The following is a 17230-nucleotide window of genomic DNA, read 5'->3' on the forward strand; positions in this document are numbered from 1 at the left end:
CCGCTTGTGCCTTGCGGTTCTAAGCGGATTACAAGTTAGAAGACTGGACATTTCCAGTAGCATTGCAGTACATATAATCAAGAATGCGTTAAGTTACAATTGTTATTCTGGACTTTTCCAGGATAGATTGGTAGTAGATAGTAGATAGTGATAGGTTGTTTAGACGAATAGAGATAATATTGTCCGGATTCTGTTGTTTAGACGAATAGCGCTAATACTGTCCGGATTCGAGGTGTTGCTGGTGGTGGTGTTAGGGTAGTCATGAGAGCATTTTCTAATACTTTTGTGAGGTTATGATGATGGGAAGTGTTTTTTGAAGAGATGAGTTTTGATTTCTTTTCGGAATGCTTTAATGTCTATTGATTTGTACACGACCATCTACATATTTAAATAAAAATGTTTTATCACTGCACGGAACTCGTTTATTTACATTTTTGTGATAAATATGAACGTGGTTGATTAAAATGGCTGTCAAACGTTAACTATGTGTTACATCTGGTTGAAACTGTCACAGATGGTTTGAAGAATGACGTTAGCCAACAGTGATGCCACTAAATGGGCTGTAAATCCCAAATTATTTCTGGTCTGGATATTATCTAAATCTTTGCAATGATATACTGTTTATCAAGACGCCTCAGCCCCACCACTCCACCGCAGAACGTTTCATTCAAATCGCGGGAAGTATCTTGTGGTGCTTCATCATTGGCTGTCTTTGATATGGTACAAAAATATTTTTCCAAACTTTTTTAACTTTTTAACTTTTTATCTTTTCTTAAAAATCCTTTATATTAATGTTAAATTTCTCAATTGCATTAAATTGGAAGGTGAAATCCTCAAAGGGATAATACTTATCTCAGCCAACCAAGGGAGCCAGACCCGACATGTTTCGCACGTATATCGTGCTTTTTCAAGGGTCTCCCGAGGTACGCCGCCGTCATCCGACTCCAAAAGATTAAAGAGCAAAAGGGTACTGTTTTACCCTTTCCCAAGTAGATGATCAGGATTATTCCTTGGGAATCCCAACAAACAATGGCCATCACCTTCCCAGCTGACAAAACGGTCTTTGTCTTCTTTGGTGAAGTTTCACCATTGATTTGACTGCTGCTTTGACTCAGGTGTATAGTGGTGGATCCAAATCCATGGTCACGAAGCGATGCAAAAATTCCTGTGGATTGTGATTAAACATTGCTAAACACTGCATTGAAATGTCCTTTCGCATACATTTCTAATCAACAGTCAACAATTGCGGCACTCATTGTGAACACAGCTTTTTCATATGCACTTTTTCATGCAGGATACTGTACACTCATTCACTTGAGATGCCTACATCCTCAGCAATCTTGTGCACTTTTGGTGGTCTTCCAAGAATTAATAGATGCACTAAATGGGCTGTGGCACCATTTCATGAAAATTTATCAAACTTTTTAAACCCTTGTATTTCTAGGCGAGTGTGGGTTTTTTAAAAAAATCCAGAAAGTACAGACAGCCTCCACTCTTAAGAACTTACTATGGAGAAGAGGGTTCTGAGGGAGATTGGTTAGGTTGAGTATGCTTGTCCGGAACCACTCTCTTTATTCTTTATGAAGAATCAAGACTCTTAAAAATTGACTGCCGCTTAAAACCGAATATTGATTCCTAAAGCCTCAACATCACAAAGTGAGAGAATCTTTACTATTTGAGCCAATTCATCTCCAATTTAGTGCACAACATCAATAGAAAGGCAGTTGAAGGGATATTATTATGCACTCCAAGAAGGGTAGAGCTACTTAATACATACTGCACTGCATTCTTTACATGTGGTGCCACCACATCTGCTACTTTGCTTTGAAGTTCTTGCTCAGACTACAGAATCAAAGCTGATAAACTGGCTTCTCCTTCCTTTTTGAAGGATCCCGAAGATAGACCTTTGGAAACCATTACATTATATGCCCCAGTTATCTTCCAGTAATGCTGCTTGATGGGTCAGAATGCAACCTTCCTAGAAACAGGCATAAAAGTTGATAGATGATAATTTTCACCTCAAAGTCTTTGACATGTGTAATTATATGTTCAAACAGAACTGGGAGATTTCTTATTCCTAAATCTACATCTAAGTGAATGAAGCACAGGTGTGCTACCAGTGACTGATACAACCTCATTATCCTTCTTGTTTGCCTTTGGCACCAGTTTGGTGGATCTAATCTTTGATTCTGCAGTACAGGAGTTCAACATAACTTTGCAGCACTTAATCACTTTTAGTGATATCCTTGAGCAGATGGTACTAAGGGTAGAGCCATGTTACTATTCTGAAGGGTCTGTGACAAGACATTGTTGGCCTGCAGTTGGAAAAAAGCTGGACACCACTGGCCCTTTTTCCTGACATAGTGTGAAAATTGGCAACTCCAAAGAAGAAACTATCTAGGACCACCTGAACCAGAAAATCTTGAATGAGTGGTCTGTCAAAGGAACTCCTGGCTAAAAATGGCAAACTTACTAGCAAAATCATAAAAAAACAAGATTCTTTGTTCAAGTTTTTGCAAAAACTTAAAAGTTAACACCTATTAAGAAAATACTTTCTGGAGCACACTGCTAGCCTAAAATCTTATATAGCAAAAAATTGCAATATACACCCTCAGTCTCTAAACTTGTGTGCACAATTTTATGCTTAGTGCATAAAATTGCTTGTGCAGAATACAGAATACCTATAGTTATGTGTATATAACCTAACTGAGAAATTAGCTGCTAAATGGTACTAATATCAAATTATTGGTGATAATAGGTATTAATCTGCAGTGTTCACAAACGCTTTCAAGAAAAGCTTTGAAAATCTAAAATCACAGCTATATCACTCCAAAATGAATGGAAATTTCACTTACCTTCAGAGAAAATGCTCAGACTTTTTTTTTCCTTTGCATACTAAATAAGGTATGCAGTACTAAACCTCTTTACTCTTACCTTTGAACAATTCTGCAACAAGAGCTATAATGCAAGGGTACATGGGGATAAATAGAGAAAAGCAGAAAAAGAAACTAGTCTAATGCTTTAATACCTTTAAGAAAGGGACAATTTCCAGGTGATACAAATGCAAAAATCAAACTGTTCCATCTTACAGAATTCAGCAGTATCGACAATTTGGCACAGGGCAATATGATATATGAAGTTAATATATCAGTATCTAATATTACAAATGCTTTTTTTAAAGAAAGCCACTTGTGTTTCTCATGTTATTTTCTCCACTCTCTGTATTTGCTTCTACTTATTCTGCCATTTGGTGTTATAAACATCACCATTTCTTGCAGGATGAATACTCTTATATTTCCACAGACATGGCTCCACTTCTTTTTTTTTTTTTTTTAAATATCTTTATTCGTTTTTACATTATGCAAACAAGTGTACAATAATTCAAGTCATACTATACATTCTTCACTTGAAACTCTACATTCATTTTATACCATAAACTATCTCCCCTCCCTCCCTTTCCATATATTACCCCTCATAATGTCATAAAACCCACCCATCCCTCCTCCCCCCTACATATATTTAATGGGGATAAATATAATTATTTATTTATTATAATACTCAATTAATGGTCTCCACACCTCTTTAAATTTCTTATAATAACCTCTCTTTTTTTTTTTTCCATTATATTTTTATTTTCAAATTTTGCAAAAAGTGTACATAATAATAAAATACATTTGATATATGTATGGTATCACTTTTATATATAACACAATGTATGTCTGAATTTGATTTTCCCCTACACCCTCCCCCCACCCTTTTATTGCCTTAATATAATATTTTCAAATTTTATAAAAGTATACAACATATTGGAATACAATTGATAATTATTCAATAACATATTTATATCTACTACAATATATTCTAGATAAATTTCCCTCCCCCCACCCTTCTATTATTTTTTAATCATTTATTACATTTTGTATCATATATTATAATATATTATATATAAATTGTTTTCCTTATCCCCCCTATATGTGTGTCATAAAAAAAAGAAAATCTCTAATAGAAGAAAAGAAGAAAAAGTATTCTATTATTTAATCATTGCAGTATTTTGTCAATGGCCCCCATATTTTTATAAATTTATTATATGTCCCCTTTTGTACTGCTATTGTTCTTTCCATTTTAAAAACATGGCATATTGTATTCCACCAAAATGTGTAGTTTAGGTTGTTGTAATTTTTCCAATTATTAGTTATATGTTGAATGGCAACCCCTGTCATAATTAATAAAAGTTTATTATTTTCTGGTGAAATTTGACTTTTTTTTCTCATCATTGTTCCAAATAAAATTGTATCATATGATATTGCAATATGATTTTCCATTAATTTATTAATTTGTGGCCAAATTGAATTCCAAAATATTTTAATATAAGGACAATGATATAATAAATGATCTAATGTCCCTGGTTCTAGATTACAGTGCCAGCATCTATTAGACTTAGAACTGTCTAGTTTTTGTAAACGAGTAGGGGTCCAAAAAGCTCTATGTAATAAAAAGAACCATGTTTGTCTCATAGACGCTGACACTGTACATCCCATTCTCCAAGACCAAATTAGTGGCCATTGAGATGCATTAATTTGATGTCCAATCTCAATGCTCCAAATGTCTCTTAGACCATTTTTTGGTTTTTTATTTAAATATCCAGATATTAATTTATACCACAATGCGGCTTGATGTCCTAGGAAGTCTGCTTTAAAGCATAAGAACTTTAAACTATATTGATTGTTTAATGATTTCCATTCAGGGAACCCAACCTGAATGGCCTGCTTCAATTGCAACCATTTAAAACTTTGTGTTTTATTAAGACCAAATCTATGTTGCAATTGTGAAAAATCCAGCAGTTTACCTTCTGAAATAATATCATCTAGAGATCTAATTCCTGCAATAATCCAGTTCTTCCAAAGGATTTGAGCTCCGCCAATTTTGATCTTGGAGTTTATCCATATGGATTGATTAGTTGATTTATATATTGGGATGGGTGTTAATTTATCAATAAATCTCAATGTTTTCCAAGTATCCATTATTATTTTATTTTCTCTGTATCTTTTAGGTATATTAATACTTGGTAAATGAACTAAATTTAGGGGAAACATAAGGCGCCATTCCAAATATAACCAATCTGGTGCATTATCTATAAGTTCTGGGAGGATCCAATACATACCCTGACGTAGAATATAGGCTTGATGGTACCTATAGAAATTTGGAAAATTTACCCCTCCCTCCTTAATTGATTTTTGTAAGGTTACTAAAGCTATTCTAGGTGTTTTACCAAGCCAAAGAAATTTTGTTAAAATTCTATTAAGCTTCTTATAAAAGGACCCCTGAAAATAAATAGGTATCATACTCATTTGGTAGCAAACCACAGGCAACATCATCATTTTAATAGTTTGAACTCTGCCCCACCAAGATATATGTAATGGGTTCCATTGTTCACATAACTCCGTTACTTTTTTTAATACATATTTTTCATTTTCTTTTACAGTATCTTCAATTATTTTTTTAACTTGAATGCCTAGATATTTAAATCCTTCTTCTTTCCATATGAATGGAAAAATATCAAATAATCCTTTTACACAGTAAACATTCAAGGGTATAATTTCAGATTTATTCCAATTAATTTTATAACCTGAAAATTTGCCAAACTTATCAATTAATTCCAATAAAGAAGATAAGGTAGACTCTGGATTTCTCAAATAAAGCAAAATATCATCAGCATAAGCCGAAATTTTATATTCCATATCTGAATATGGAATTCCTTGTATCTCCCTCGTTTGCTGTATTGCTAACAATAAGGGTTCTAATACAACATCAAATAACAAAGGAGATAAAGGACAACCTTGTCTAACTCCCCTTTGCAATTGAAAACCATCAGATATCTTATTATTAATATTTAATCTTGCAATCGGGAAGCTATACAATGTTTTTACCATTTGTATAAATCCAGAACCTATACCAAACCATTCTAAAGCCTGATACATAAAATTCCATTCTACCCTATCAAATGCTTTCTCAGCATCTAATGAGACTGTAAATGCCGGTTCATCCATTTTTTTTGACAAGTTTAGCATGTGAAATAATAGTCTAGAGTTATTGGAGGAATGTCTTTTAGCAACGAAACCCGTTTGATGCATATCTATAATATGTGGGAGAGCTTTGGCTAATCTCAAAGCCAAAATTTTCGCCAATAGTTTATTATCAACATTTATCAAAGATATAGGCCTGTAGTTTGAAACCAAAGTAGGATCTTTATTTGGCTTAGGCAAAACAATTATTATTGATTCAGCCATAGTACCTTTTATATTACCTTTTATAAGTTGTGTCTGATATAATTTTAGTAAATGTGGGGAGAGGATATTTTGAAATGTTTTATAAAATTCTACTGTGTAACCATCACCACCTGGAGCGGATCCAACTCTAAGAGATCTCAATGCTGTTTCTAATTCTTTTAATGATATAGGTTCTTCTAAACTTCGTTTCATATGATCAGGAATCTTAGGTCCATTTATTAAATCTAAAAATTTTTTCCCATCTTTTTGTTTCTCCAAATAAGGTTCGGAAGAATATAGATCCTTATAAAAATTTAAAAATTGTTTTAATATTATATTTGTTTGATTTGTTATTATACCATTATCATCTTTTATTCCATTAATATTAGTTCTCCTTTTTTTTGCCTTAAGATAATTTGCTAATAATTTTCCCGCCTTATTAGAATTTCCATAATACATCGTTTGTTTGGAAAACAAATCTTTTCTTATCATTTTTGAAGTTAATTCATTATATTTACCTTTTACTTTCAAAAGAGCTTGCAAAACTTCATATTCCCATTTACTTATCAATTTAGCTTCTAATATTTTTATTTCTTTTTCTAATTCTATATATTGTTTTTTAATTTGTTTCCTAATAAAAGCTGAATATGATATGATATTACCCCTCATAGTTGCTTTAAATGCATCCCATACATTCTCTATAGATATATCTTCCACTAAATTTATTTGAAAAAATTCATTAATTTGTGTTTTAAAATTTTCCAAAAATTTGTCATCCACAAGCAATGCATTATCAAATCTCCAAAGAGGTCTATCATTTTCTAATTGATCTAATTGTAATTCTATCCATACTCCAGCGTGATCCGAAATAATTATAGGATCAATGGAAGCTTTATTCACCTGTTGCACTTTATTTGTTGAAACAAAAATATAATCTATTCTTGAAAATGATTTATGGACCTGTGAACAGAATGAATATTCCTGATCATTAAAATGAAGAATACGCCATATATCTTTCAAATCACATGACTGAACCAAATTATCTAGACCTAAAGATTTAATATTTTTACCTGGTTTTTTATCCAATAATGGATCCATTACAGCATTAAAATCTCCAGCCACCACTAAATTAGAGGCAGCCAGTGGTAATAACATATTTTGTAACTTTTTGAAAAATTCTGATTGATTCGAATTAGGGGCATATATATTAAATAACGTCAGGGTATCTTTTCCCATACCTATATCGATATGTATCCATCTACCATGTGGATCTGAATTTTTAACCTTTATATTGGCCATACATTTTTTGTTTATAAGGATTGCAACCCCTGCTTTTTTGCCCACTGCTGGAGCAAAAAAACATTCTTTTATCCATCCACCTGATAATTTCTGTGATTCCTTCATATTAAGATGGGTCTCTTGCAGACAGTAAATATCTGCATTTTGTTTTTTTAAAAATGTTAATATTTTTTTCCTTTTAATTACGTGATTCAGGCCATTGACATTTATAGAATATATTTTAAAAGACATTATATATTTTAATACTTTTCATTATCTTATTCTTCCTCTCCTCTTTCATATTTAATATCCAAAAAATTTTCTTCATGACACACATATTTAACCCTAATGTATCTCCCTTAATTATTCTAATAAATATTCTCCTTATCCCTCCCTTTCCCACCCAATATATTGGCTGCTTACGGATACACATTGGAACTGTAATCCTAACATTCTCCCCATTCCAGGCAATCAATATTCAATTGTTTAAACAAATTTCCCTTCTATCTATCTATATTAATCTTTTATATATATTTAATCATTTTCCATAACATTTTATTAATGTATCATTTTCCTTTTAACAATATGTTAATTTGTATTTCCTTAGTATTATGATTTCAACATATAATTATTTTAAACATATATGCAGTGTATTATTTAATAATTTTCCTATATTCTGTTCTTTCTTTCATATAATTATTATTGTCTTTTCTTTGTATTGTTTTCCTCCATTTTTTCAAATATTTCGATATGTTATATTTTCTAATTTTTCATAGAGTCTTCAAAACCATCTTAATATATTATGTTAATATATCATAGGTTCTGGTTTAGAGAGAAACTCTTTTAGTTTTTCGGGATCCTCAAAATATAAGGACTTGTCTCCTGATGACACTCTCATTTTCGCCGGATAGTATAGACCATATTTAAATCCTTTTTCTTTGAGTAGAGGTCTCATGTCTAGTAGTTTTTTCCTTTTAGTTGCTGTGTTTTTGGCGAAGTCTGGTAAAAACCATAATCTTGATCCTTTATAATTTAAGTTTTTATCTTTTTTTGCAGCATTTAGTATCTCTAGTGCTTGTTGGTATCTCAACATTTTGAAAATGATTGGTCTTGGTCTGTTTTTATTTTCTAGATTTTTTATTGGGATTCTATGCGCCCTTTCAATTTCAATTGGTTGTTTCAAGTCTAATTGTAGAATTTTTGGAATTAAATTTTCAAGGAAAAGGATAGTATTTTTTCCCTCTAGATTTTCTTGTATTCCAAAGAGTTTGATGTTCTTTCTTCTTCCTCTATTCTCGTAATCCTCCAGTTGATCTTTTAATTTATTTAGTTCCAGGCTGTCGTTTTTACATCTTTTTGATTCACATTCTATATTTTCCATTTTTGATTCTAGTTCAGTTGTTCTTTTGTTGTTAACTTCCATTTGTCTATGTATATTTAAAATTTCCTCTTTCATTTCAGACATATTTGTTATAGTTTCTTTAAGCATTTGTTTGATTTGTTTTAATTCTTCCATGACTTCAGCTTTGCTTAATGTGTCTGATTCTTCGATAGGAAGTGGTATTTTGCTTGGTGTTATTTGTTCTTGTTTCTGTCTTTTTGCAGATGTACCAGCCTCATTTTTGTTTTGTCTGGTAGTTGCCATGTTGTTGTTTCTATCACAATTCTCAGTATTTACTAAGATTTTTGGAATTTTTTAAGTCCTTTCCTTCAGGTTATCAGTTTAATTTATTTGGAGAGGAGTTTCAATTGATAATATTTTCACAAATTTTTCCCTTGACACTATATAATAGGAGAAATCAGCTCCTTATCCTCAGGATTTCTCATCAAAATTTGCAGAGAAGGGCTTTTTTTTAGATTAATAGGCACTTTTCTTCTTACCAGAATCAGTTTTTAATTTAAAGAGTTTTATCTTTTCCTTTTTTCTTTAACAGGCAGTAGTCTTTTATCAATGTAAGTAAGAATTTTTTTTTTTTTTACTAATATATTTTTAATAAACTGCCTTCATTCTTTTCAGTATCTTCAGGCATTTAGTTGATCTCTCAGGGCTGATTTAATTGTTTGTCTTCATAAAAAGGAATCAGCAAAGGGCAAATTAGTCTCCTCCGTTCTCCACACTTAGGGCTCCAAATCAGCACCGGCAGGAGAATTCAAACCGTCACTTAAGTCAGTTAATAGCAGTCTCAGAACAAGATCAGCGTTTCTTCTCCTTACTGTTAGTCAACTTTCAACACGAAGGAATTGTTTAGGCACAGCAAGCACAATATTAGGCTGGTATCATTCACCATAAGTTTTTATTGTCGCTCCAGCAAACCCTCTCTTCAATCTCCTTTTGTTTCAGTGAAAAGTAAAAAGAAATTCTCCGACTCTTTGCCTTCAGGGTTCAGCGTCTGCCTCAAACCGCCGCTGCTTTGCCCCTCTCTAGCTTCCCTTCTTTTCGGTTTCTTTCAGGCACGGCAGGTCAGATATTCCTCAGACCCGTCTCACCAGCTCTGTCAGTCACTTATTTTCAATATCGCGCCGTTTCAGCGCCAAATAAAAATCGGCAGTCCTTTCTTCTGGCTCTCCTCTCACAAGCCCAATCGCAGCTACGATAGAGGAGAGCCACAACTCACTTTAATAATCTTCTTCTATTTCAATAATCTCTTAAGCAAATGACTTTTATATTTATTTATTTATTTATTTAGCGTCTCACAATTCAATTTGCCGGTATTCCTCTCTCAGCCTTTTCTCAAGCCCTTCAGTTTCGTTAAATGTTGGCAACATTCAACTGTTTATTTTTTTAGTTATGTTAATCCACATCAGGACACAATTCTCCTCTAAAAACTGTCCCACAAGATTTGCCTTTTATTTACTCACACGTTTCACTATATCAACGCTGCAGTTCAAGTCTCATGAAACCGTTGAAGAAAAAAAACGGCACTCTGCCTTTTCAGCTCCTATTACCTCAGACTTCGCTTTAACTTCAGCAAAAAATAATATTTTCATTTATCATATGTTCCGCTTATTTAGTTTTTATTTCTTGATGAAAATTATCTAGAAGGGAATAATTTTTTTTATATTCTGTGCCTAGATGAAGGGGAGCTTAGCGATTACCCGTCCATTCGTGTTCGCGTTAAGCCACGCCCCTATAATAACCTCTCTTGATTGCCAATGTTTTTTCCATTTCATACACCTGACAAACCGAACTCCACCAGAAACAATAATTCAATCCTCTATAGTCTTTCCAGTTATGTGTTATATGTTGGATGGCAACTCCTGTTAAAATCATTAACAGTTTGTTATTATTCGATGAAATTTGACTTTTGGCCCTCATAGACATTCCAAACAAAACTGTGTCATATGATAGGGCCACAGGATTCTCTAACATACAATTTATTTGACCCCAGATCAATTTCCAAAAATTATTAATAAAAGGACAATAAAATAATAAATGATCTAGAGTTCCAGCCTCAAGATGACAATGCCAACATCTATTAGACTTAGAACAATCCAATTTTTGTAAGCGAACAGGGGTCCAGAGTGCTCTATGCAACAGGAAAAAACATGTTTGCCTCATAGACGCAGACATTGTACATCTTATCCTCCAAGACCAAATACGTGGCCATTGAGATGCATTAATTTGATGCTTAATCTCAATGCTCCAAATATCTCTAAGTACAGTCCTTGGTTTTTTATTTAAATATCCAGATAATGTTTTATACCACTGTGCGGCCTGGTGACCCATAAAATCTGCCTGGAAGCATAAGAATTCTAGAGTAAAATGAGTATTTAAAGACTTCCATTCAGGGAACCCTGCCTGAATAGCCTGCTTCAATTGCAACCACTTATAACTTTGTTTTTTATTAAGTCCAAATTTATGTTGCAATTGTGAAAACTCCAGCAGCTTACCATCATTAATAACATCATCTAAAGTACGTATTCCTGCTTCAATCCAATCCTTCCAGATAATCATAAAACCGCCTATTTGTATCTTGGAGTTCAGCCATATATTTTGACAAGTAGATTTTTGAATAGTAATAGGAGTTAAGTTGTTTACATACTTTAATGTTGTCCATGTGTCCATTAATATCCTATTGGTTTTCCTTATTCTAGGCATTTTAATGCTAAGCAGATGACGAAGCCTGATAGGAGACATGAGCTGCCACTCCAACCATAACCAATCTGGAAGCTTCTCCATGAGTTCTGGGAGGACCCAATACATACCTTGGCGCAATATATATGATTGATGAAACCTATAAAAATTTGGAAAATTTACCCCTCCCTCCTCAATTGGTTTTTGTAAAGTCACTAGAGCAATTCTTACAGCTTTACCCAGCCAAATAAATTTACTAAGAATATTATTTAACTTTTTGTAAAAAGACCCCTGAAAAAAAAACTGGTATCATTCCCATTTGATAACAAACCACAGGCAATATCATCATTTTGACAGTTTGAACTCTTCCCCACCAAGATAAATGTAAAGGATTCCATTGCTCACATAACTCTGTTACTTTTTGCAATAAACTTTTTTCATTCATTATAATTGTCTCATCAAGCGTGTTTTTTATCCATATACCTAAGTATTTTATTCCTTCTTCTTTCCAAATAAAAGGTAATGAGTCAAATAATCCTTTTGTGCAATGCACATTTAAAGGAAGAACTTCTGATTTAGTCCAATTTATTTTATATCCTGAAAACTTTCCAAATCTTTCAATCAAAACCAATAAATTTGGAATGGTTGTTTCCGGATTCCTCAAATGAAGTAATATATCATCCGCATATGCAGAAACTTTATATTCTTTATCTTTATGCGGTATACCCTGTATCTCCTCCTCTTGTTGAATAGCTAATAATAAGGGTTCAAGCACTATATCAAAAAGTAAAGGAGACAAAGGACATCCCTGTCTAACTCCCCTTTGCAATTTAAAACAATCAGAAAAATTATTATTGATATATAATCTAGCAACAGGAGAGCTATACAGAGTTTTAATCATTTGTATAAATCCCGAACCAATACCAAACCACTCCATGGCCTGATACATAAATGTCCATTCCACACGATCAAAAGCTTTCTCTGCATCTAGAGACACAGAAAAAGCCGGATCTCCAATTTCTTTTGTTAAATATAACATTTGCAATGCCAATCTGGTGTTATTAGAAGAGTGTCTCTGAGCAACAAACCCTGTTTGATGCATACCAACTATGTGAGGAAGAGCTTTTGCCAAACGTGTAGCCAAAAGTTTGGCTAATAATTTACCATCTACATTTATCAATGAAATAGGCCTGTAATTTGAAACCAACATGGGATCTTTATTTGGCTTCGGCAAAACAATAGTTAATGATTCTGCCATAGTGCCTGATATACAACCTTTCTTTAGTTGATTCTGATATAAATTTAATAAATGAGGTAAAAGAGTATTTTGAAATGTTTTATAAAACTCTACCGTAAAACCATCACCACCTGGAGCGGTCCCTACTCTAAGAGATTTCAATGCTGTTTGTAATTCTTGTAAAGATATTGGATTTTCCAAACTTCTTTTTATATGATCAGGAATCTTCGGACCTTCAATATTATTTAAAAACACTATACCATCTTTTTCTTTATTTAAATAAGACTCAGAAGAATACAGGTTTTTATAATAATTTAAAAACTGTTTTAAAATAGGACCAATCTGAAAATGAGTTTCACCTTTTTCATCTTTTATTGCATTCAATTTCATCTTTCTTTTTTTCACTTTAAGATAATTAGCCAATAATCTTCCCGCCTTATTTGAACTACCATAATACAAAGCTTGCTGACACATAATATTTTTTTTAGCCAAATTAGAAGAAATCTCATTATATTTATATTTTGCTTTTAATAAAGTTTGCAACGTAGAATTCTCCCACTTATTAATCAATTTTAATTCTAAATCTTTTATTTCGTGTTCCAGTTCCGTAAATTGCTTATTTAATTGTTTTTTAGAATAAGCTGAAAATGATATAATTTGCCCTCTCATCGTTGCTTTAAAAGCATCCCATATTATTTCTGTAGATATTTCCTCTGTAATATTATTTTGAAAATATTCATCCATTTTTAATTGAAATTCTTCACAAAATTTTGGATATGCAAGCAATGCATTATTAAATCTCCATACAGGCCTACCATTATCCGGGTCATTAAAATTTAAAGAAATCCACACTCCTCCATGATCTGATAAAATTATTGGTTCTATAGAGGCTTGTGTAACATCTTGTATTAGCCCATCAGAAACAAGAATATAATCAATTCTAGAAAAAGATTTATGAACATGTGAATAAAACGAAAAATCTCGATCATTAAAATGAAGAATTCTCCATATATCTTTTAAATTGCAAGAATTTATAAAATTATCCAACCCTAAAGATTTTAAAATTTTACTAGGTTTTTTATCCAATAAAGGGTCCACAACAGCATTAAAATCTCCTGCTACTATCAAATTATTAGCAGCCAGTGGTAAAATTATTGGTTGTAGAGTTTTAAAATATTCAATTTGATTCGAATTAGGTATGTACACATTAAATAGCGCCACAGTATTATTGCCCATACTCATGTTCACATGCACCCATCTTCCTAATTTATCTGCTTTCACCATATTAAATCCTGCTGAACATTTTTTATTTATTAAAATTGCTACCCCAGCTTTTTTCCCCACCGCCGGTGCAAAAAAGCAATCTCTCACCCAATTACCAATTAGCTTTTTTGATTCATCTCCATTAAGGTGAGTCTCCTGTATGAAATAGACATCCGCATTTTGTTTTTTTAAATATAGCAATACTTTTTTCCTTTTTATCGGGTGGTTGAGACCATTAACATTTATTGAAAAAATTTTTAAAGTCATTATATCAAATCAAAACAATAATCAATAATATTCTTCACATCAATATTATAACCTCTTTTCCCCTTTTTAAAATTATTATTAGACATGGCTCCACTTCTTGAAATTCAGGTTTATTACATTTGATGATCCGCTTAGGGAAAAACATCCATACAAGTGGTTACAATATAAATGTAAAAGAAAGGAGTTCCATTAAAAGAACAGTAAAAATTACAAGTTTGAATCCTAGTGCTCCCAGAACACCCCCGCAAAACCTAGTACAAAGTAACTGCTATCTCAGGAAAGGCTTTGCAAAATAAATGAGCTTTAAGCCGTCTTTTAGATATTGGTAAAGTCAGTATAGATCACAACCCCTCAGGCAATTGGTTCCAAAACATAGGAGCCACCACCACCCACAGTGTACTCCAAAATGTAGCAGTAGGAACTCAATGGGCCAATGGTACCTGTAGTAAAGACTGCTCAACAAATGCAGAGCTCTTGATGGCTCTATGGTTGAATATAACAAGATAAAAATGCCAGAAATATACCTAAGTGAGCCTGAAACACCAAAATCAATGTCTTATAATGGACCCAAAACTTAACTGGCAACCAATGCTCCTGCTTAAAGGGGGTCACATGATAACATTTTCAACCACCTAGAAGCAACTTCACAGCAGTATTCTGTACCAATTGGAGCCTTCAGACCTCCTTATCACATATACCCTAAAGTACCAAATTACAATAATCCAAATTAGTTTTCACTAGTGCATGGATTAAAACTTCAATGCACCTATGGTAATCAAATATTTAATAGATCTAAGTTGCCGTAACTGGAAAAAACATCTTACAACCGCAGTAAAATGTTAATGAAATAAGGTAGAATCAAAAACTGTGCCCAAAATATGAAGTATAGTACAAACAGGAAAATGCACATTGTATAACATTAATGTCGGCAACAATAAATGCTGTGAATTCCTAGGAAAAAATAAATAAAATTTTGGGATTTCAGCAAATTCAATTTCAGATGATTTTTTTCAACCAATTTGTAATCTTCGTAAGCTGCAAATCTAAATACTGGACCACATCCAAAGGAGATGCATAAATAATGACAAAAATCTGTGTATCATCTGAATAAATATAAGGCACAAAACCTAAAGACTGAATGAGTCCTACTAAAGGAGCCAAAAAGATATTGAACAATATTGAAGTTAACAGTGAGCCTTGTGGCACCCCACATGGTGGGGTATAATGCTCAGAGAACTCACCTTTCTATGTCACCACCTGATATGTTTGCATTCAAAATAAGCCAACCACATCACTAACATTTCTGGAAGACCTATCTTACATAACTTTCGTAAAAACAAAGTATGATCGACTTAAGTCAAAAGCAGATGATCGATCTAAAGACAAAAGTAATGCCAATTTACCAGCACACCATTCGTCTCTTACTGTGGTAAGCAACCCCAAGATAGCCCCCGTGGTGTTATGAAATGGGTGAAACCCTGTTTGATAATGCAAAACTGAGTTATCCTCTACAAATACCGCCAGATAATTTAACACCTATCATTTTCCTAATTTAGAGATAAAAGGAAGATTAACAATAGGTCTGAAATTAGATACTAGATCTCCAGACCCAGATACGAGTCCTTCAAATAAGGATGCACTATTGTCCTTTTCCAGGCCACAGGCACCAAAACTGGAAGAAATTCCTCCTTGTATAACAATCAAAGAGGAAGGAAGAGGGTCATGAAATGATGTAGTAGCACGAAGACACCCCAAAAGCTTCATTATCTCTATTTAGTAGTAAAAAAGCAGTTATTCTTGCATGTTCTATATTCATCTCATCATTCTCTAATGGGTGATACCGATTCCTCACTATTCAGTGAACTGTGCTGAACTTCTATTTTATTGAAAAAATAATCAGCCAATCCTTGAGTCAAAAGAGTAGATGCATCGTCATCATCATGATGAATACTATCCATTAAAATTCAAACATTAACTATCCTATATAGCTGACATGAATCTGGTGCTTCATGAATTAATTTAGACACATATTTCTTTTTGGAATTATAAATAGTATATTTAAAAGGTAGTCGATATGGAACGAAAATGGTTCTTACCTGATAAATTCTCAGATCTTCTTCTCTTACACTTTTTATTTTTATCTTTCATATACATATTTATTCCTTCCCCCCCCCATCCAAATATACAACTAGAGAAGCCAGCTGATTAGAGGATACAGCTGATTGAGGCAAAGTTTTTCAAGAATCTTTTCTTTTAACACAAGCTCAAGAAGCCATGTCATGTAGCAATGAAAGAGCAACATGGAGAGGAGTTATGTTAAATGAATTAAAGCAACCATGCTTACCTTCTCTTTTCCAGCGATGGCGGCGGATGGATGCTGTAGTGATGGCAGTACGAGAGATTCTTTGCACCGTGGGAGTAACTTCTACCTTTAGCACTTTCTGGCCTTGTTTAGAAGTATCTGGGGCATCAAATGGTAATGAATTTTTCATTGCATTTGCAACCTAAAATAGTAAACGTGATCTGTAAAAATTTTAGCTTCTGGTTGAACTTACAGATCAATGAAACACAAATTTCCAATGTAAGCAACACACGTCTGGTATAATAACAGAGCAACAACTTTTTGCTTCTGAGAAATGATGTACACATTTCTGGCAGGAAAGGCAAAATGCTACTACTGTTCTTGACTTCCACACAGTTACTATATATATATATATATATATATATATATATATATATATATAAATACAGTGCTATATAGAAGCACATTAAGAGACATCACTGCTTCATGGCATTTGCAGTCTAGTCACATCACCACAAATAGAAGTTTCAGAAATTTCTAAA

The 17230-nt window shown here is 33.0% G+C and overlaps 1 protein-coding gene across 9 annotated transcripts in view; it reads right to left on the bottom strand.

Moving 5' to 3' along the window:
• FAM126B (family with sequence similarity 126 member B) overlaps window positions 1-17230 on the bottom strand; it is a 228517-nt gene that overhangs the window by 33760 nt on the left and 177527 nt on the right. For all 9 annotated transcript variants that reach the window (XM_033945759.1, XM_033945754.1, XM_033945762.1 and 6 more), the window contains one exon: window positions 16731-16890. In XM_033945759.1, the coding sequence (XP_033801650.1) occupies window positions 16731-16890 (160 nt within the window). The remainder of the gene's footprint in view (window positions 1-16730; window positions 16891-17230) is intronic.

This window comes from Geotrypetes seraphini, chromosome 5 (assembly GCF_902459505.1).
Source record: "Geotrypetes seraphini chromosome 5, aGeoSer1.1, whole genome shotgun sequence".
NCBI classification, from domain to species: domain Eukaryota; kingdom Metazoa; phylum Chordata; class Amphibia; order Gymnophiona; family Dermophiidae; genus Geotrypetes; species Geotrypetes seraphini.